Below are 22,494 nucleotides of genomic sequence, written 5' to 3' on the forward strand. Positions count from 1 at the left end.
ACCATTTGAGCCACACCTCTACTTCCAGCTTCTTGGTAGTTAATTGGAGATAAGAGTCACAGCCTTTCCTGCCCAGGACCGCTTCAAACAACAATCCTCAGATCTCAGTTTCCTGAATAGCAAGTATTGCCAACGGTGCTAGGTCTTAGGTGCTATTTTTGTTTTTGTGTTTTGCCAGTCCTGGGGCTTGAACTCAGGGCCTGGGCTGTGTCCCTGAGCCTCTTTGTGCTCAAGGCTAGCACTCTACACTTGAACCACAGTGCCACTTCCTGCTTTTTCTGAGTAATTTATTAGAGATAAGAGTCTCATAGACTTTCCTCCCTGGGCTGGCTATAAACCACAATGCTCAAATCTCAGCCTCCTAAGTAGCTAGGATTACAGGTATGAGCAACTGAAACCCAGCTTAAACATTTATTTCGTGACTTTATGAATTATAATGGCTTTGGATTCTAAACATTATGCTTTGAGAGCTTTTTTGTTTTTTTAGTTGTACCGGAATTTGAACTCAGGACCTTGTGCTTACTCAGCTTTCTTGTTTGTCTGGCATTCTCATCATTTGGGATATGCCTACAGCCCAGTTTTTTGCTGGTTATTTTATCTTGTCTCTTTTTTGGTACTGGGGATCAAACCCAGGACATTGCACTTACTAGGCAAGCACTTTGTCACTGATCTACATCCCAGCCCTGTAAGTGCTACTTTTTATGGCATATTGCACAAGAAAATAAAAGCAGAAAGAACAAATTCCATTTGTAATTACTCATTAAAGTAAACCAAAGACTATTTATAAAGAAAAATAAGTACTTACATGAGATGTTTACTTCCAATTTACCACCCAAAACCTGGAAATGGAACTGTGATTCAAATGGCTGAGTGCTAGCATTAACAACACTTGGGTCCTTAGTTCAAGCCCCAGTGTACACACACACACACACACACACACACACACACACACACACACTCACTCACACACACCTTTCCTCCTATTACCATATTTATACAAACTTAAGGCAGGTAGGGAAAAAAATGCCAGTACCAGTGTCTCACCCCTGTAATCTACCTGAGGATTGAGGTCAGAAGCCAGCCTGGGCAGTTAAGTCCTTGAGACTTATTTAAAATTGATCACCAAAAAGCTAGCAAACCTATAGCTCAAATGGTAGAGCACCAGCCTTGAGTGAGAACAGTAGGCCCTGAGATCAATCCAAATACTCGCCCAAAAATTTAAATAAAAAATAATGGAACATACTTAAAATGTATAGATATATATTTAGCAAAAATTATGTGAATATAAAATGTTTATATATTTAGGCATATTTATATAATAGATATTGTGTTCAAAATTGAAAAACACAATTTTCACTCTAACGAAGAAATAGCAATACTTTATACATACATGAATTCAAACATTTTTTTTTGGTCAATTGTGGGGTTTGAATTCTGGGCCTAGACATTGTTCATCAGCTCTTCAGCTCAAGGCAAGCACTTTACCACTTTGAGCCATAGCACCACTTCAGTTTTCTGGTGGTTAAGAGTATGGTGTAGCCCGTTGCTGGTGGCTCAGGCCTGTAATCCTAGCTACTCAGGCAGCTGAGATCTGAGGTTCAAAGCCAGCTCGGGCAGGAAAGTCTGTGAGACTCATCTCCAATAAACCACTAGACAACCGGAAGTGGTGCTGTGGCTCAAGCGGTAGAGTGCTTGCCTTGAGCTGAAGAGCCCAGGGACAGTGCCCAAGCCGAATTCAAGCCCCACGATCGACAAAAAAAAAAAAGAGTATTGTGGACATTCTCTCCTGGGCTGACTTTGAACCTTGACCCTCAGATCTCAGCTTCCTTACTAGCTAGGATTACAGGTCTCAACCACCAGAGCCCAGCCTCAAAGCATCTTAAGAACAAAGGAGAATAGTTTTCACTAAGATTGTCCAAACACAGATTATTTAGGCTTTAAACCAAAACAACTAAAGCTGTCAATCGGAGCTTCTAATAAGCATGGACAACCAAATTAAAAGTTTATAGTGTTAAGTAAAAACAAGTTTAGAAAGCTTTGCCTATCTTGGGAGAAGTGGCTCATACCTTTAACTCCAGACACTGTTTCTTTTTTTTTTGGGTCGGGTCGTGGGGCCTGAACTCTGGACCTGGGCGCTGTCCCTCAGCTCTTCAGCTCAAGGCCAGCACTCTACCACTTGAGGCACAGTGCTACTTCCTGCTTTTTTTTTTTCTTTTTGCTTATGTGGTGCTGAGGAATCGAACCCAGGGCCTCATGCATGCAAGGCAAGTGCTCTACCACTGAGCCACCTTCCCAGCCCCTCCAGATACTGGTTTAAGGCCAGTCTAGTAAAAAAATTGACAAGATCCTTTCTCAAAAGATCATCATCAACTTATATGGGCCAAATATCGGTGCACCCAGATATGTCAAACAAATGCTCTCAAACTTACAGAATAAAATAGATCCCAATACGATAATACTAGGAGACTTTAACATGCCACTCTCACCAAAGGACAGGTCTACCAACCAGAGGATTGGCAAAGAAGCTACCGAATTAAGTGAGGCCATACTTCAAGCGGAATTAACTGACATCTACCGAGTATTTCACCCTAAAACAACACAGTACACATTCTTCTCAGCAGCTCATGGAACTTTCTCCAAAATAGACCATATCATAGTTCATGCAAGGAACTTAAGCAAATACAAAGGGATCGACATAATCCCCTGTATCCTATCTGACCACAGTGGAATCAAGCTAGCTCTCAATAACAAAGCATACCGAAGAAATTTCTCTAATACATGGAAATTGAACAGCACACTCCTTAACAATGCCTGGGTAACAGAAGAAATCAGAGAAGTAATAAAGCATTTCCTACAACTCAATGAAAATGAAAACACCTCACAAAAACTTGTGGGACACAGCAAAAGCAGTCCTGAGGGGCAAATTTATTGCCCTCAGTGCCCACATCAAGAGAATGGAGACAGACCAAGTAAATAATCTCATGTTGCAACTAAAACAGCTAGAAAAACAAGAAAAAATGGGACCTAAAGCTACTAGACGAAGCCAGATAACCAAATTAAGAGCAGAGATTAACCAATTAGAAAATCAGAAAACCATAACCAAAATAAACCAAACAAAAAGCTGGTTCTTTGAAAAAATAAACAAAATTGATGGCCTGTTGGCAAGATTAATTAAAAAAAGAAGAGAGGAAACCCATGTTAATAGGATTAGGGATGCCACCTGAAACGTCACAACACGTACCCAAGATATCCAAACAATTCTAACAGACTACTTTCAAAAGCTATACTCTCTAAAGGAAGAAAATCTGGCGGAAATGGATGCATTTTTAGAGAAATACAAGTTACCCAAACTGAGCAAAGAAGAAGTTAACCAATTAAATAAGCCAATATCCTATAATGAGATACAGGAAGCTATCAAAAGTCTTCCAACAAAAAAAAGCCCAGGACCAGATGGATTCACAGCAGAATTCTATAAGACCTTTAAAGAAGAACTAATACCCATACTCCTCAAGCTCTTCAGAGAAACAGAGAAGGAGGGAGCTATCCCAAACTCATTCTACGAAGCCAATATCACACTCATCCCCAAACCAGGCAAAGACCCAACCAAAAAGGAGAATTACAGGCCAATCTCCTTGATGAACACAGATGCAAAGATCTTTAACAAGATTCTAGCTAACAGAATCCAGAAACACATAAAAAAAATAATACACTATGATCAGATAGGCTTCATCCCAGAGACACAGGGATGGTTTAACATACGTAAGTCAATAAATGTAATCCAGCATATCAACAGAGCCAAGGTCAAGAATCACATGATTATCGCCACAGATGCAGAAAAGGCCTTTGATAAAATTCAACATTCATTCATGCTAAAAGCTCTGGAGAAAATAGGAATAGAAGGAACATTTCTAAAAACAATAAAAGCCATTTATGACAGACCAATAGCCAATATTATACTTAATGGGGAAAGGCTACAACCAATCCTCCTAAAAACAGGAACAAGGCAAGGATGCCCACTGTCTCCACTCCTCTTCAACATAGTTCTAGAAGGCTTAGCCAGGGCAATAAGGCAAGAAAAAGACATTAAAGGGATCCGCATAGGGAAAGAAGAAGTTAAACTATCCCTTTTTGCAGACGACATGATACTATACCTTCACGATCCCAAAAACTCCATCCCCAAACTTTTAGAAATCATAAGTCACTTCGGCAAAATAGCAGGATACAAAATAAACCCACAAAAATCAGTTGCCTTCCTATACACTGATAATGTACAGGAAGAGAGGGAAATAAAGGGAGCAACCCCATTCACAATAACCTCCCAAAAAATAAAATATTTAGGAATTAACCTAACCAAAGATGTAAAAGAACTATTTAATGAGAACTATAAAAAGTTAAAGAAAGAAATTGCAGAAGACACTAGGAAATGGAAAGACCTCCCATGCTCCTGGATAGGCCGACTTAATATAGTAAAGATGGTGATACTTCCAAAACTTATATACAAATTCAATGCAATTCCTATTAAAATTCCAATGACGTACATCACTGAAATACAGAAAACAGTCCAAAAATTTATATGGAACAACAAAAGACCTAGAATAGCCAAAACAATTCTAGGGGATAAAGACAATATGGGAGGGCTATCCATGCCGAATTTCAAACTCTACTACAGAGCTATAATCACAAAGACAGCATGGTACTGGCACAAACACAGACCCGAAGACCAATGGCACAGAATAGAAGATCCAGATATAAATCCACAGGCCTACAGCCAGCTGATATTCGACAAAGGAGCCAAAGACATACAATGGAAGAAACACAGCCTCTTCAACCGCTGGTGCTGGGAAAACTGGGCAGCCACATGCAGAAAACTAAAAGTGGACCCCAGCCTATCACCATGCACCAACATCAACTCAAAATGGATTAAAGACCTTAACATTAAACCTGAATCTCTGAAACTACTGCAGGACAGAGTAGGAGAGACACTTGAACTAATAGGCACAGGAAGGAACTTCCTGAACAGAGTCCCAGGGTCACAACAAGTTGGAGAGAGACTCGACAAATGGGACTACCTTAAAATAAAAAGCTTCTGCACAGCTAAATCTATCGCAACTAAGCTAGAAAGACAACCAACTAATTGGGAAAAAATATTTACCAGCAATATATCAGACAAGGGGTTAACATCCTGTATATACAGGGAACTCAAGAAACTAATCCCTCCCAAACCTAACAAACCAATTACTAAATGGGCAAGGGAACTAAAGAGGGACTTCTCAAATGAAGAAATAAAAATGGCAAAGAAACACATGAGGAAATGTTCATCATCCCTGGTGGTGAAGGAAATGCAAATAAAGACAACCCTGAGATACCACCTCACCCCAGTCAGAATGTCCCACATCCACAAATCAGCCAACGACAAATGCTGGAGGGGATGTGGAGAAAGAGGAACCCTATTACACTGCTGGTGGGAATGTACACTTATACAACCACTTTGGAAACCACTTTGGAGGGTCCTTAGAAAGCTAAAGATTGACCTCCCTTACGACCCAGTCATACCACTTCTAGGCATCTACCCTGAACAACAGGAACCAATATACAAGGACACGTGCACCTCCATGTTTATTGCAGCACTGTTCGCAATAGCTAGGATATGGAAACAACCTAGATGCCCCACCACAGATGAATGGATCCAAAAATTGTGGTATCTATGCACAATGGAATATTATGCAGCCATTAGAAATGACAAAATAATGGCATTTGCAGGGAAATGGATGGAGCTAGAAGGAATCATGTTGAGGGAGGTAAGCCAAGAACAAAGAGACAAACGGTACATGGTCTCCCTGATAAGTGGATGCTAAATCCAAAATGTTAGGTGATACGACAAAACTAACAGGACTTAAGAAACAAAGAACTCCCGCTCATCTGGTTGAACCACTACTAAATATCCCCATGCTGCTGATCACAAATATGGTATATAACATGTGAACACTGTTATATATTACAGACTGTGGTAGACAATTTGCTCCAGGGAAGTTAGAATGAACTTGTGACTTTGAAATTATGTAATCACTTAATCACAATCAAAAAAAAAAAAAGAACCTCGGGGAAGGGAGGGAGGGAGGGGATGGTAGGGGGAAAACAATGGAAGGGGTAACAATGTTCAAGAGGAAGTGTACTCATTACCTCACTCATGTAACTGTAGCCCTCTGTATAGTATCTTTACAATAAAAAAAAAAAAAAAAAAGTTTATAGTGTTAAGTAAAAACAACTTTTGAAAGCTTTGCCTATTTTGGGAGAAGAGGCTCATACTTGTAACTCCAGATACTGTTTCTTTTTTCTTTTGGGTCCGGTCATGGGGCCTGAACTCTGGGCCTGGGCGCTGTCCCTCAGCTCTTCAGCTTAAGGCTAGCGCTCTACCACTTGAGGCACCGTGCCACTTCCCGCTTTTTTTTTTCTTTTTGCTTACGTGATGCTGAGGAATCGAACCCAGGGCCTCATGCATGCAAGGCAAGTGCTCTACCCACTGAGCCACCTCCCAGCCCCTCCAGACACTGTTTCAAGGGCAGTCTAGTAAAAAAAATTGACAAGATCCTTTCTGAAAAGAAGCTGAGCAGGGTGACAGTAACCTGTGACTACTCAGGTAGCATACATAAGAGGATTGTGGTCTAAGCCAGTCAGGACAAAAACCCAAGGCACTTTGTGATGAAAAAAAAATCTAAAAGGAAAAATAAGTATCTGGAAAAAAAAAAAAAAAAACTAAAATGCTGAGATAAGGCTCAGCAGGTAAATCACTGCCTACCAAGTACTAGCCATTGAGTTCAAAATTCAGTACCACAAAAAAGAAAAAACAAGGGTTAGGAAGGTGGCTTAGTGGTAGAGCGCTTGCCTTGCATGCATGAGGCCCTGGGTTTGATTCCTCAGCACCACATAAGCAAAAAGAAAAAAGCCGGAAGTGGTGCTGTGGCTCAAGTGGTAGAGTGCTAGCCTTGAGCTGAAGAGCTGAGGGACAGCGCCCAGGCCGAGTTCAGGCCTCACGACTGGAACAAAAAAAAAAAAATCCTGTGCTCTGGGGTAAGATGTAAAGATAAAATATTCAGAGGCCTCATTTACCTACTGTAATCCAGGCCAGAGTAATGTCAATACGAGTGAGGAAGAGGATTCAAGGCTGGAGAGAACACAAGCGAGGACACTGATTCACAAACCTAATGACTACTCAAAAGACAGCAGTGTTTTCATTTTTTGTTGTTGTTGTTGGTCGTGGGGCTTGAACTCTAGGCCTTGGCTCTGTCCCTGAGCTCTTCAGCTCAAGGTTAATGCTCTACCACTTAAGCCACAGTACCACTTCCAGTCTTTTCTGTTTATGTGTTGCTGAGGAATGAACCCAGGGCCTCATGCATGCGAGGCAAGCACTCTACTGCTGAGCCACCTTCCTAGCCCCTCATTTTTTTTTATAAGGCGATATACTCTATAAGTTCCCACTATTTACCCATAATTTTAGCTAACAGATTTGTAAGGATAAACAAATTACTTGATTTCAAATAGTTTGTAAATTAATGACAAAGGCATACAATAAACAAGTAGAGTTAACAGATGGTGACAGTTTTAAGTACTATGCAGAAAAAAATGCGACAAATTATAAGAGATTTAAAACCTTTAAAAAAGAAAATCAAGGGGCTGGGAAGGTGGCTCAGTGGTAGAGTGCTTGCCTTACATGTATAAGGCCCAGGGTTCAATTCCTCAGCACCACATATGCAGAAAAAGCTGGGAAGTGGCACTGGGGCTCAAGTGGTAGAGCGTTAGCCTTGAGCTGAAGAGCTCAGGGACAGCGCCCAGGCCCAGAGTTGAGGCCCCTCGACCGGACCCCCCCCTCAAAAAAAAGTTGAAGCCAGCCTGGGTAGGACAAGTCTGTGATACTCTTATCTGCAACGAACCACAAAAAAGCTAGACGTGGAACTGTGGCTCAATTGGTAGAGCACCAGCCTTGAGCAAAACAGCTAAATAGGGCCTAAAGCCCTGAGTTCAAGCCCCAGTACCAGGATGCATACATACACACTAATACATACACACAAATACACACACACAAACACACACACACACACACACGTACATATTAAGAAACACCTTATGAGCCAGGCACTAGTGGTTCATGCTTGTAATCTTAGCTGTAATCTCAGAAGGCTGAGATCTGAGGATTGCAGTTTGAAGCCAGCTGAGGCAGGAAAGTCTGTAACAGTCTTATCTCTAATTGTCCACCAGAAAACTGGAATGAGGGCTGTGGCTCAAGTGGTAGAGTGCTAGCCTTGAGCACAAAGAGGCTCAGGAACAATGCCCAGGCCCTGAGTTCAAGCTCTACAACCAACAAAATAAGAGGTCCTTAGCCAGTTGGTCACCTTTAAGAAATGACTTGCAGGAATATAAGAAAACAGCTATGCAGATTAATTAGCAAAGAGAAGAGACAACAAATGCAGGGTCCTAAGAATATGACACATTCAAGGTACAGGATGGATGGTCTATCTAACTTGACTGATATAATAATATGTAGAGCTACAGACCAGAATCAAACTAAAGAACTGGCCAGTAAAAACCCCAAAGTGGAGGTTGTGGTTCAAGCGGTAGTGAAAGACTTGAGTGGAAAAAAGCCAAGTGAGGTAGGTCCTAAATTCAAGCCCCAGTACCAACAATAACAATAAAAAAATTATTTCCAAATTAATAGATATCCTAAGCTATTTTCAATACGTATAAAAACTCAGACCTTTGGCTATTTCACCTTTATCACTAAATTTACTTTTTCACTAGCTTAAAATGTCTTTAGACCCAGGAGGGGTCTAAACGGGATCTTGGTTCTAAAATTCCCAAAACAAGTTGTCAAATTTCCACCTAAATCAATGGCTGAGATGGCAGCTCACACCTCTTATCCTAGCTACAGTAGAAGTACAACAGCTGGTGGGAAGCACAAGTAGAAGAATTTTAGTCTAGGCTTGAAGTCCAAACCCTACCTCACAAATAACCAACATAAAAAGGGGCTCAAGTAGTAGAGAATCTGTCTAGGCCCTGAGTTCAATCTTTATTACCACACAAAACAAAATAACAAAAAAATAGCTTGAGGGGGGGGGCTGGGAAGATGGCTCAAGGGTAGAGTGCTTGCCTTGCATGCCTGAGGCCCTGGGTTTGATTCCTCAGCACCACATAAGCAAAAAGAAAAAAGCCAGAAGTGGCACTGTGGCTCAAGTGGTAGAGCAGTAGCCTTGAGCTGAAGAGCTGAGGGACAGCAAGCAGCCCCAGAGTTCAGGCACCACAACCGGACCCCCCGCCCCCTCCCAAAAAAAATAGCTTGGGATCACCACATTGAAGGAAAGTGGATAACTTTGCTCACTGGTTTTTAGCCACTTTATATTAGAGCTTGTAAGGTATCACCAATAATACTAAATAATGGCAGAAAATCAAAATCACCTGGAAGTTTTTAAAACTCCCAATAACTAGGCTTCCAACTAGCACATGATTTAGTTTTAGTTTAATTTTCAAGAAAGCTAATATACAAAATGTCAATTTTAAAAACTGACTAGGAGCCGGGCACTGGTGCTCTCAGCCTCTCAGGAGGCTTAGATCTGAGGATCATAGTTCAAAGCCAGCCCAGGCAGGAAAGTCCACAAGACTCTTATCTCCAATAAACCACCAAAAAACCCGAAGTGGCACTGTGGCTCACGTGGTAGAGCGCACACCTTGAGCTGATGAACTGAGGGACAGCACCCAGGCCCAGAGTTCAAGCCCCACTACCGACAAACAAAAACATAAACAAAAACTGACAAAGAACCAATTGAAATGTAAGTAGAATTTAGTATCTATTTCTATATTCAACAACCTGTCTTTCACAGATCATTGTACTTTTTTTTTTGTCTGGTTGAATGTTTCATTTTCCTTGCTTTGTCTTGCAATGTAACCTTTAAAGTCAAAATGGCCAATCAAATATCCAATTAATTTTAAGAAAAATGTAAACAGGTAAGGTGGGGCAACATGACAGGCTCACATCATTCTGGAGGAGTTGTGAAATGTATCTCTTCTCAACCTTAAAACTCTTTAACTCTTACCTCAATGAAGATACAAATTTGGGAATTTGTATGTCATCTTTGTAAGTAAAAGATACAACTGCATATGGACAAACGTGTCTTGGTCTTCGCCTTAATTCATCAAAGCCATATTCATAAAAGTAATACTAAAAATAAGAGAACACAAAATTAACTTCTTTGAATATGTAAGTGATACAAAGTGCAATCTTGTATTTATCTTTCTCCTTTTGAAAAATTATTTAGGTACCTGTGGGGGAAAATTGCTTTAAGCTAAACATGTCCACTTAACCAAAATAAACTTAGTATTTTATATGTATTTTGTAATATATACTTACACTGTGCATCAGTGGCTCAAGCCTGTAACTCTAGCTATTCAGTAAGCTGAGACCTGAGGATTCTGGTTCAAAGCCAGCCAAGACAGACACCCCCCCACCCCACAATAGATTCTTATGTTCAATTAACAAGCAAAAAGCCAGGTCTGGGCGTGAGGCACAAGTGTAGATCATTAGCTTGGAGTGGAAAGAGACAATGAAGATTGCAAGGCCCTGAGTTCAAACCAGTATCAGCACAAATCATCAATTACTAATCATTGTTATGATGATAAATAATAATAATCTACTTGGAGTTCATGGTGCTACTCCTAGGTATTTCAAGTTTACTTCTGAGAAGTTGACTACAGAGGATGTGTAATATATTTCCTAATGAAAATATTACAAATGGAATTGCCTAAGCCTCAAGCTCAGCCCAGAAAAGCCAACTTGATCCCAAAAGTAAACTACGAAGGACACAAATGAAACCAATCCTAGTTACCATTTTGCATATCATTTCAAGAGAAAAACACATCTGAGGGCTGGGAAGGTGGCTCAGTAGTAGAGTGCTTGCTTGCATGCATGAGGCCCTGGGTTCGATTCCTCGTACCATATATGCAGAAAAAGCCGGAAGTGGCACTGTGGCTCAAGTGGTAGAGCACTCACCTTGAGCTGAAGAGCTGAGGGCCCAGAGTTCAGGCCCCATGACCAACAACAACAAAAAAATGTCTATACATGGGCTGGGAAGGTGGCTCAGTGGTAGAGCCCTTGCCTTGCATGCTCAAGGCCCTGGGTTCGATTCCTCAGCACCACATAAGCAAAAAGAAAAAAGCCGGAAGTGGCGCTGTGGGTCAAGTGGTACAGCACTAGTCTTGAGCTGAAGAGCTGAGGGACAGTGCCCAGGCCCAGAGTTCAGGCCCCACGACCAGACCCCCCCCCCCCCAAAAAATGTCTATATATAACCAGGCTTCAGAGGCCACTGTATTTCTGATCCATCCTGGAAACACTAAACAAACTTCAATAAGAAAGATTGGGATCTGGGCTGGGGAGGTGGCTCAGTGGTGGAGTGCTTGCCTTACATGCATGAGGCCCTTGGTTCGTTTCCTCAGCATGACATAAGCAGAACATGCCGGAAGTGGGGCTGAGGCTCAAGTGGTAGTGCTAGACTATAGCTGAAGAGCTAAGGGGCAGTGCCCAGTCCCAGAGTTCAGGCCCCACGACCGACAATAAATAAATAAATAAATAAATAAAATTCTTATTTTTCAAAAAAAGAAAAAAGAAAGCTTGGGATCTAACTGAGAAAACCAGAAACTGATATAATAGAGGAGAAAACTGAAAGGGAGATATTTTGAAGGTTTAGTAACAAAATAGATATAACAGGCTGTAACATTAAAATGGATGCAGGCACTTACCTGAGTAAGCTCATAGGCTCTGTAAGCCAAAAGGGATGTAATTCTACTGGCATTCTTTGACACATGACATTCATGCTTTGGTGTTGGGTCCAAAGCACTTTTATTTAACATAGGTTCCAAGCTTTTAATACTCATGGGGTCATATATGCTCTTTATTTTACCCTAAAATAGAAAAAAAAACCAAACTTCATTGAGTGTCAATGCAAGCATGATTTTTCACTATGAGCTTAAATTTTAACAAATAAACAGAAACTTTATTAATAAAAACTTCACTCATCTAAATTACATCACGAACATATTAACCTGTCATTCTTTTCTTTGGAAAACAAAAAAGTATGGTTAGCTTAGATCAAAGATGGCAAGTAAACTGCTCAAAAATAGTTTCATATTCTAACATGTATAGACTTTTCATCACTCCTAAAGACTTGGAAATTAAACTCTTAAACTCCTAAAATTTAAATCACATGCTATCTTTGACACATATAAATTAAAATTACCTTCATTATTTTAAAAATAACAACATCACCTATGGCCCCAGCTTCCAAAGGATTAGCTTGTAATAGATCAGCATATCTAGAAAGATAAATACCTAAAGAGAAAAAATATGAATTTGAATAAGAAACACTGAAATACAAAAAAATCCAAATATTTAACCAATAATAGAGATACAAGATGTGATTTATGTGCATGCACATGTGTTTATCAATACTAGGGATTGAACTCAGTGTTTTAAGTTCTCAACTTGAGCTTTCTCTGCTCCAGGCTTCCATTCTACCACCTGACCTACACTCATTTTCAGCTTTTAGCTGGCTAACTGAAGATAAAGTCTCATGGATTTTTTCCCCTGGGTTGCTCCAAACTGTAATCCTCAAATCTAAGCCTCCTGAGTAACTAGGATTACCCTTGTGAGCCACCAATGCCTGGTACAGTCTGATATCTTTTCAAAGAGATGAAATGAAAGGTTAGTCAAGACAGCAGACATTGAACCAATGTAAAATATGCCAGCAGGGTGAATGGTGAGTGCTAATTCTTAGTTGACTGAAACTAGTGAAAAGATGAGAATAAATATCACAAAGTTTTGGGGTTTTTTGAGTCATGATTAGTCTTGCTGTATGTAGTCCAGGCTAGTCTCAAAGTCTCCTGCCTCAGCCTTCTGAGGGTTGAAACTGCAGATACACACCACCATGCCCAGCTTAAGACATACATAATAGGCTGGGAAGGTGGCTCAGTGGTACAGCGCTTGCCTTGCATGCCTGAGGCCCTGGGTTCGATTCCTCAGCACCACATAAGGAAAAAGAAAAAAGCCAGAAGTGGCGCTGTGGCTCAAGAGGTAGAGCACTAGCCTTGAGCTGAATAGCTAAGGGACAGCGCCCAGGCCCAGAGTTCAGGCCCCACAAGGGGACCAAAAAAAAAAAAAGGTTAAATTTCAGAAGCAGACTAATCTTTTTTTGAAATATGATAAAACATATAGGAATTTAATTACAAAGACTATTGCAAAATTACAGGTTTTTCTTCTTTATTGTGTATGTGTGTGTTGTGTCTGTTACATTGGTTGGTGTTTGAACTCACCAACTCCTACTCTCACTTGGCTTTTATTTTTTAATTTCGTTTTATTGTAAAGTTGCTGTGCAGAGGGGTTCAGTTACATGAGTAAGGCAATGACATTTCTTGTCGAGCATTGTTATCCCCTTCTCTTGTTGTTTTCCCACTATCCCTTCCCTCCCCCATCACTTGGCTTTTTTGCTCAAGGCTGGTTCTCTACTTGAACTACACCTCCACTTTGGCCTCTCCTGGTTAAAGAGTTTCATGAAGTTTTCTGTCCAAGCTGACTTCAAACCAAGATCCTAGAGCTTAGCCCCCTGAGTTGTTAGTTACAGGCATGAATCTGTGTATTTTTAAATGGTGACTTAATATTAGGTAAATCTAAATGAAAAATAAATTACCCATGGAAGGACTGCCAAGAATCGTTATTTTTGACTGGCCCACCTGCAATCCTTTTTCACATATGCTTTGAACCTAAATAAATGAAATACTTCATTATAACATTGAAAACATAAAACAATACTTCGTAAATTTGTTTTAAACAAAATTTAACTCCTAGGCTATATATACTGCATTAAGGTTTCTATGCATATTCCAGGTTATGACTAAATATTAGTATAAAAATTAGTCTGTCAGGGGTTGGGAAGATGGCTCAGTGGCAAAGTGCTTGCCTTGCATGCATGAGGCCCTGGGTTTGATTCCTCAGCACCACATAAGCAAAAACAAAAAAACGCCAGAAGTGGGGCTGTGGCTCAAGTGGTAGAGCGCTACCCTTGAGCTGAAGAGCTGAGGGACAGCGAGTTCAGGCCCCACTACTGGAACCCCCCTCAAAAAAAAAAAATTAATCTGACAAACCAATTGTGTCAGGAATCCATCCTTATTCTAGTTGAGACAGTCTTAATTCCTCTTACAATTGCAATCATTTCCTTTTTTAGAGTGAATTAGAAACAGCAAAATATTTAAAGAAAAAGTAACCCATCTTTAAAAGAGGAAATATGGCTACAACCACATAATCAGCAACTCTAGATGGTAAACATATTATCAAGCACATTCCAGGAGAATGAAATAGGACTGATCAGAGGAAAAAAAAAACCAAAAAGAACACTTGAAAAAGAAATCATCACAAAAACAACTAGTTCATCCCTCTAAATCTTTTCTTATCTACCAAGAAAATGTTTATAATCAAATATATTGTTGAAAATTGTGAAATTAGTTGCAAGGGAACATTGTCAAATTGTTTTGTCTAAGGAGTTAACTCACCTGGTTTCGATCAACCATAAGAAATGCATAGGATTCTGAAAGTTCCTTGTCTAAACGACCATCAAACTTCAGTTCTCTTCGCTTCTCTGTAAACTAAATGAAACCCAATCTGTAACTCTCCATATAATTATGTTTTATTAAGCTGAATCAAGAATCTTTTTCAAAAATTACAAGTTTCAACAGTTTTTTTATTTGTTAGTTAGTTGTGGGGCTTGAACTCTGGGCCTGGACGCTGTCCCTCAGCTCAAGGCAAGCACTCTACCACTTAAGCCACAACACCACTTCTGGTTTTCTGGTGTGTAATTGGGGATAAGAGTCTCATGGACTTTCCTGCCCTGGCTGGCTGTGGATCCTCAGATCTCAACCTCCTGAGTAGCTAGAACTACAGGTTTGAACCACTGGTGCCCAGCCAACAGTTTTTTTCCCCAAGATTCCAAACTAATCAAAGTAGAAATCATCTTTCCTTTCCCTATACTTTCTGCAATTCAATTTTCTTCTCCCCATTTGCACTGCTTTTTCACTTCATATCAAGTACTTAAATAAACATCGATCACCTGTTAATTTTTGTTGCTGTTTTGCTTTTGTTCCAGTGCTGGGGGTTTGAGCTCTTCCTTAACTATTTTGCTTAAGGATGGTGCTCTACCACTTGAGCCACAGCTCAATTTCCAGCTTTTTGGAGGTTAATTGGAGATGACTCTCACAAGACTTTACTGCCCCAGGTGGTTTACTGTCCCGGGTGGCTTCAAACAACAATGCTTAGATCTCAGCCCCATGAGTAGCTAAGATTACAGGCATGACCTACCAGCACCCAGCCCCTTGTTAATTTAACCTGAACTTCTATTTAAAATCTGCTATACTCCCAAAAGTTATACACCCATGCTTTAATTAATTACCCGTTTTATTTAACATGGTGTACTCCATATTATACATCAACATTTTAAACTTATAAACTCAATCAGGACAAAATTATCCTCTCCCCCCACCTTTCCCCTTCTCTCTCTCTCCTCCCTCTCAAATCCCCTCCATCCCTTTCTCTCCCTCTCCCTTCCTTTATCCCCCTCCCCCTGCCATACTGGGGCTTGAACTCAGGGCCTGGACATTGTCTCTGAGCTCTTTTCTGTCCATCATGGGCTTGAACTCTGGAACTGGGCACTATCTCTCAGCTCTTCAGCTCAAGGCGAGTGCTCTACCACTAGAGCCTCAGCGCCACTTCGGTTTTCTGGTGGTTTACTGGAGGTAAGAGTCTCATAGATTTTCCTGCCTGGGCTGACTTTGAACTGCGATCCTGAGATCTCAGCCTCCTGAGCATGCAGAATTATACATGAGTCACCAGCGCCCAGCTAATGCTCTACTTCTTTATAATTACTCTCCTTCTTAGGCCTATTAATATAAGCATATACAGTCTTACAGGGGAAAAGTGAATTTGTATAAAGTTCTTGGAACTGTTAAAATTAATCCTAATCTACTGCCCTTTGCTTAGCAAATGCTCAGAGATGTTGATTTGAGACAGAGAATACCTAACATTTTACTTCAGTATATATGTCACCACTGTTTAATAGAACTTCAGAGTAAATTTTCATGTAAAATTTAACAAACTATCCCAATTATACCATGAAACTACATCAAATTACCGAGGCTGTGATTTTTTCTAGATGTCAGTATCATTACTGCTTTCAAAGATATTGTCATAGTTGAATTCTGATTACTTCTTTAATCAACATGTAAAGATACAAAATTAGTCATATTTCACATCCATTAGCGAGTAATTCTGTCAAATATTTCTCTTTTTTGGATAACACTAGGAATGGAAACCAGGGTCGCACGCTTACTAGATAATTGCTCTACCACTTGAGCCTCGCCTCCTGCCCCTATTTCCATTGTTACTTTCAGGTAGGATCTCACTTTATATTCTCACTAAAATCCTCCTAGTTGTGATTCCTGGAGTCACTGGAGATGAGAGGCATTTCACTCATCACTGTACCCAACCACTGTGCTTCCCCTGTATCTGGGACAGCATTGGTTCAGATGGCATCTTGAAACTTTTATGCCCAACTGACTTCAAATGACAATCCCTTGAATTATGCTTCCAAGTACCTAGGATTACAGCTTTGAGCCACTGTGCCTGGCTAAAAGTATTTCTAAACATCCCATTTGTGTTACATCAGAATAACACATAAAGGTGCCTTTTCCTAAAGCAAAAGTAAATACAGATTTTATTCATGAAACTGAGGCTAATTGCCAAACATACTCAACATTTCCCTTATTTCATATCTGTTCACTAAATAAATGTGCACTAATGATATTAACATGAACCTCCCATCAAGCAATTGAAGGAAAAACTGAGCATATCCTAAAAACAAAAATTAATATCCGATTTCATTATTAGAGATTTTCCAGGAGGGCAGTCACTGAGGTTTGAACTGAGTGCCTCACCCTTGCTAGGTAGGCACTCTACAACTTGAGCTACTCCTCTAGCCCCCAACTTAGATATTTAGTTAAACTGCTGTGTACTCAGAATTAAAGAGAAAAAAACTGTGATTTTATAATTAAAATCAGTATATAGTAAACTATCCCAATGCAACTCGATCTCAGGAAAAGACATTATTTCACAAAACTGAATGTTAATAAGCACTTAGCTATACTGCTATAACAATATTTAGAAACATATTTAGAGCTGGGATATAGTCTACCATGCACAAGACACTGGGTTCATTCCTTAACACTGCAAAGAAAAAGATAGCATTTAAAACTTTACCTTTCCGTAATTTGGCTTTTCCAAAAAATTAGTATTTCTAGAAAAATAAAAAGAACTTTTTGTTCCAGACTGTTGAATTAGTTTTAAAAAGAATTATAAACCAGGTGCCAGTGGCTTCTGACTATAATCCTGAACTACATAGGAGGGTGATATCTGAGGATCTCAGTTTGAAGCCAGCCCAGGGGGAAAAGTTCATGATACTCTTTCTTACCCCCAATTAACCAGAAAAAAGCTGGAAGTGAAACTATGACTCAAATGGTAGAGCGCTAGGTCTTAAGTGAAAAAGCTAAGAAACAGCATATAGGCCGAGTTCAAGTCCCAGGTGCACAGCACATGCACGCCATGTGTACGTGCATACACACTTACAACGCAACTTAAAACATACCTCCTTTTCCAAAAGTTCATTATGTACTAAGCAAGCCCGTTTGTAGTTAAAATTTGTAACTGAGGTTTGTTCAAGGTAAGATGAATGGAGAATATTTAAAACATCTTCAAATTCTCGAGAACCTTGAGTTAATGGCTGAAAAAGTGCTAAAAATAAAAGAAAACATTATTAGTTGTAGGATTATTCCATCCTAAGGGTAGGTCCTTCTATTACAAAGGTCTAGTAAATTAACTTTAAAGTGAAAAAGGGGATTAAGACTATTTTATTTTGTGACATGTTATTTATATTTCATATACTACAGAGTGAGCCATGTCTCAGAAAACCCAAAAACCAGACTCTAGTGGCTCATGCCTATAATCCTAGAAGGCAGAGATCAGAGTTTCAGTTCAACACCAGCCCAGGAAGAAAAGTCCATGAGACTCCATATCTAAGTGGCCAGCCAAATGCCAAGACTGGAGGTGTGGCTCAAGTAGTAGAATACCAGCTATGAGTAAGCAAGCAGAATAAGAGGCCCTGAGTCTAAGCCTTGGTACTGACATATACATACACACACACACACACACACACACACACACACACACACACACACACACACACACACACACACACACACACACACACACACACACACACACACACACACACACACACACACACACACACACACACACACACACAGAACCAGTTTTCACTATAGATAGAACAACTCATAGAAACTGTATTATGATTATTATCTTCATTTTTATTTCTTTACTGCCAGTACTGAGGCTTTAACTCAGATCCTGGATGGTGTCCCTAAGCTTTTTGCTCAAGGCTGGTGCTCTTCCACTTGAGTCACAGCTTTATTTCCAACTTTGTAGTGGTTAATTAGTTATGAGTCTCAGGGAATTTCCTGCCCTGATTGCTTCAAGCCATGATCTTCAAATCTCAGCCTTCTGAGTAGCTGGGATTATAGCTGTGAGCCAGGGGAACCTAGCTTATCTTCAAGTAAGATAGATAGATATCATATAGATAGATAGATAGATAGATAGATATACAACAACAAATGCTAATTTAGATACTCTTAGGTCACTAAGGAAACTAGCGTCCTACTTGTACCTACTCTTAAAATATGCCATCTGGCAACTAATTATAAATAGGCTATTTAATATATTTTCTTTACATAGCAATTAGGCTTTAAAAGATATGATGCTTCTGGACATCAGTGACTAACACCTGTAATCCTAGCTACTCAGGAGGCTGAGATCTGATCATTTCAGTTCAAAGCCAACCCATACAGGAAAGTCTGTGACTCTTATCTCCGTTTAATTACCAAAAAAGCCAGAAATGGTGCTGTGGCTCAAAGTGGTAGAGCACAAGCATTGAGTGAAAAAGATTAGCAACAATGTCCAGGTAGAGTTCAAGTCCCAGGACTGGCACCAAAAAAAAAAAAAGCACTATAAAATGATATAACCATTTTCAACAAACCACATGTATATTACAGAACTGTATAAAAAAATAGTTTTCAGTTACAGAATGTAATTACAGAATGTATATAAAAATCCATGGGTAGGCCAGGCACCAGTAGCTCACACCTGTAATCCTAGCTACTCAGGAAGCTAAGACCTGAGGATCAAAGTTTAAAGCCAGCCTGGGCAGGAAAGTTTGTGAGACTCTTATCTCCAACAAAACACTCAGAAAACCGGAAGCAGTGCTGTAGCTCAAGTGGTAGAGTGCTAGCCTTGATCTGAAGAGCTGAAGGATAGCACCCAAGCCCAGAGTTCAAGCCCCATGACTGACAGTGGTTACTCTGGGACTGCACACATGCAAATGTCCCAAAAAAGTTGACCTAGTTACAGAAGTGCAATTTATTTTTTTTTTAAATATGAGAGAGAAAGATGGAAAGGGTGACATTGATCAAGATGAACTTTACAGGGCTGGGAAGGTGGCTCAGTGGTAGAGCGCTTGCCTTGCATGCATAAAGCCCCTGGGTTTGATTCCTCAGCACCACATAAGCAGAAAAAGCCGGAAATGGCACTGTAGCTCAAGTGGTAAAGTGCTAGCCTTGAGCTGAAGAGCTCAGGGATAGTGTCCAGGCCCAGAGTTTAGATCCCATGAATGAGAAAAAAAAAAAAAAAAAGATGAATTGTACTTATAATCTGTAGATTCATTCATAATCAATTGTAAACTATTTGAAAGCAGGAACACCTTACTCTTCTTTCTCATATGCCAGTAGGGTGAATGGTGAGTGCTAATTCTAAGTTGACTGAAACTAGTGAAAAGATGAGAATAAATATCACAAAGTTTTGGGGTTTTTGAGTCATGATTAGTCTTGCTGTATGTAGTCCAGGCTAGTCTCAAAGTCTCCTGCCTCAGCCTTCTGAGGGTTGAGACTGCAGACACACACCACCATGCCCAGCTTAAGACATACATAATAGGCTAGGAAGGTGGCTCAGTGGTACAGCGCTTGCCTTGCATGCCTGAGGCCCTGGATTCGATTCCCTAGCACCACATAAGCAAAAAGAAAAAAAGCCAGAAGTGGCGCTGTGGCTCAAGTGGTAGAGCGCTAGCCTTGAGCTGAAGAGCTGAGGTAAGCACCCAGGCCCAGAATTCAGGCCCCAGGACCCGACCCCGCCCCCCCCCCCAAAAAAAGACATACTTAATATATTTGTGTATATGCCCATCTTGAACTCAGAGTCTAGGAACTGTCCTAGAGCTCTGGGCATGGGCACTGTCCCTCAGCTCTTCAGCTCAAGGCTAATGCTCTACTACTTGAGCCACAGCACCACTTCCGGTTTTCAGGTGGTTTATTGGAGTTAAGAGTCTCTCAGACTTTCCTGCCCAGGCTGGCTTTGAACCATGATCCTCAGATCTCAGTCTCCTGAATACCTAGGATTACAGGCCAGAGCCACCTGTGACCTGCTTTGTCCCTGAGCTTTTTTGCTCAAGGAGAGTGTTCTACCACTTGAGCTACAGCTCTACTTCTGTTCTTTTTTTTTTTTTTTTGCCCAGGCTGTCTTCGAACTTCAATCCTCTAGTCTCAGCCTCCTGAATTGCTAGGATTATAGGCATGAGATATAAGTGCCCACCTCCTAAGATGTATTTTCACATTAAATACAAATATAATCTACAATTGTCAAAATGATTGTCCCTTTAGTCTCATTTACTGATTCAATAACTTACTAATATATAAAGCAAAATAAAATTCAGAAAAGGTTAAGAAATGTATCATCTCAATTAAAATGTTTTATGGAAAAGAGTAGGATAAACCAAAACTATCTTTGTAACAAATCAATCTAAAATGTGAAAACTAAATAAGGAAGTCTATGTTTTCACACACAAAATCCAAGATGTTTGATTACAAAATCTGAGTTTTATGCATAATTTCTGTTTCTGAACAAAGTGTTTTCCTGTACCTAAAATGCACAAAATAAATAGCTTCAAACTGCTAAACTTTACAAGGCTACCTAAAAAATTATTTCCCTTTCTTAAGCTGCTCCAACACTTTTTCTACAATCAACGTAATCATGAGTAAAAAGTAGTGAAATACAAATTTGCATTAGAGTTAACATTCAATTTTCCTCAAAAAGTGCTTAACATCTACAATTCATCATCTTCTGAAACCTTTGTGGTCTATTTTGTCTGTATATACCATAATCAAGTACCTTACTAGTTTTTGGTCTGAGATGGGGACTCAAACTTGGTACCTGATGCTTTCGTTCATTGTCTAGCACTGTTCCAACTGAGTCATGCATCTAACTCAGTTTTTATTCATGGTGTCAGTACTGAGGCTGGAAGGCCTGGCCTCAAGTTCTCATTTTGCTTTTCCCACTGATAGTTAGCACTCTGCCACTTGAGACACACCTCTGGTTCTGGCTTTTTGTTGGTTAACTTGTTAGATTTGTTGCTTTATCTGTTCTGCCTGGCTTTAAGCCTCTATCCTGAGAAGCTAGGATTATGACATGAGCCACAGGTACTGGGCTGTTGTCACTTCTTTCAAAGAAAGTATATATATTCCCATTTCCATGTGTCATTGTTTGAGGCAATAAACAGCCCTGTGACTATCCAAATCAAGAGAATATTTCATATGAACCAGCCATTTCACTTACTGAAATCACTATTCAACATGTTATTCATAATTTATACTACTTTTCAGATACTAAGAGCTATACATGCATTCTTTCATTTAATCATCAAGATCACTGGATGTAGTCATTTGCATCTGTAATTCTGGTATTTGAAAGGATATCAAGAGGATCAAAGTTTGAAGCTAATCTCTTAAATTCAGGAGATCTCATCTCAACCAATAAAGTGTTACACAGTCCAGGCCAACAGCCATAAATGTGAAACCCTGTTCAAAACATAACAAAAGCAAAGCCGGGTGCCAGCAGCTCACACCTGTAATCCTAGCTACTCAGGAGGCCGAGATCTGAGGGTCATGGTTCAAAGCCAGCCCAGGTGGGAAAAGCCGTGGAACTCTTATCTGCAATAAACTACCTAAAAATCAGAAGTGCTGCTGTGGTAGAGTACTAGCCTTGAGCTGAAGAGCTGAGGGACAGTGTGCCCAGGCCCAGAGTTCAAGCCCCATGACCAACAAAACACAAAAAACAAAACAAAAACAAAGCCAGCATGGGCAGAAAAGTCCATGAGACTCTTATCTCCAATAAACCACTCAGAAAACCGGAAGTGGCACTGTGGTTCAAGTGGTACCGTGCTAGCCTTTAGCTGAAGAGCTAAAGGACAGTGTCCCGGCCCAGAGTTCAAGCCCTACAGCTGACAAAAAATAAATAAC

At 40.1% G+C, this 22,494-nt stretch overlaps 1 protein-coding gene across 4 annotated transcripts in view; it reads right to left on the reverse strand.

Moving 5' to 3' along the window:
* Tasor (transcription activation suppressor) overlaps positions 1-22,494 on the reverse strand; it is a 60,638-nt gene that overhangs the window by 30,582 nt on the left and 7,562 nt on the right. For all 4 annotated transcript variants that reach the window (XM_042680023.1, XM_042680024.1, XM_042680022.1 and 1 more), the window contains exons 2-7: positions 17,724-17,869; positions 14,584-14,676; positions 13,725-13,797; positions 12,279-12,370; positions 11,782-11,943; positions 10,083-10,207 (exon numbers count right to left, since the gene is read on the reverse strand). In XM_042680023.1, coding sequence (XP_042535957.1) covers positions 10,083-10,207; positions 11,782-11,943; positions 12,279-12,370; positions 13,725-13,797; positions 14,584-14,676; positions 17,724-17,869 — 691 coding nt within the window. The remainder of the gene's footprint in view (positions 1-10,082; positions 10,208-11,781; positions 11,944-12,278; positions 12,371-13,724; positions 13,798-14,583; positions 14,677-17,723; positions 17,870-22,494) is intronic.

Source organism: Dipodomys spectabilis, unplaced genomic scaffold, assembly GCF_019054845.1.
Source record: "Dipodomys spectabilis isolate Male_0828 unplaced genomic scaffold, ASM1905484v1 ptg000054l, whole genome shotgun sequence".
Classification (NCBI taxonomy): Eukaryota; Metazoa; Chordata; class Mammalia; order Rodentia; family Heteromyidae; genus Dipodomys; species Dipodomys spectabilis.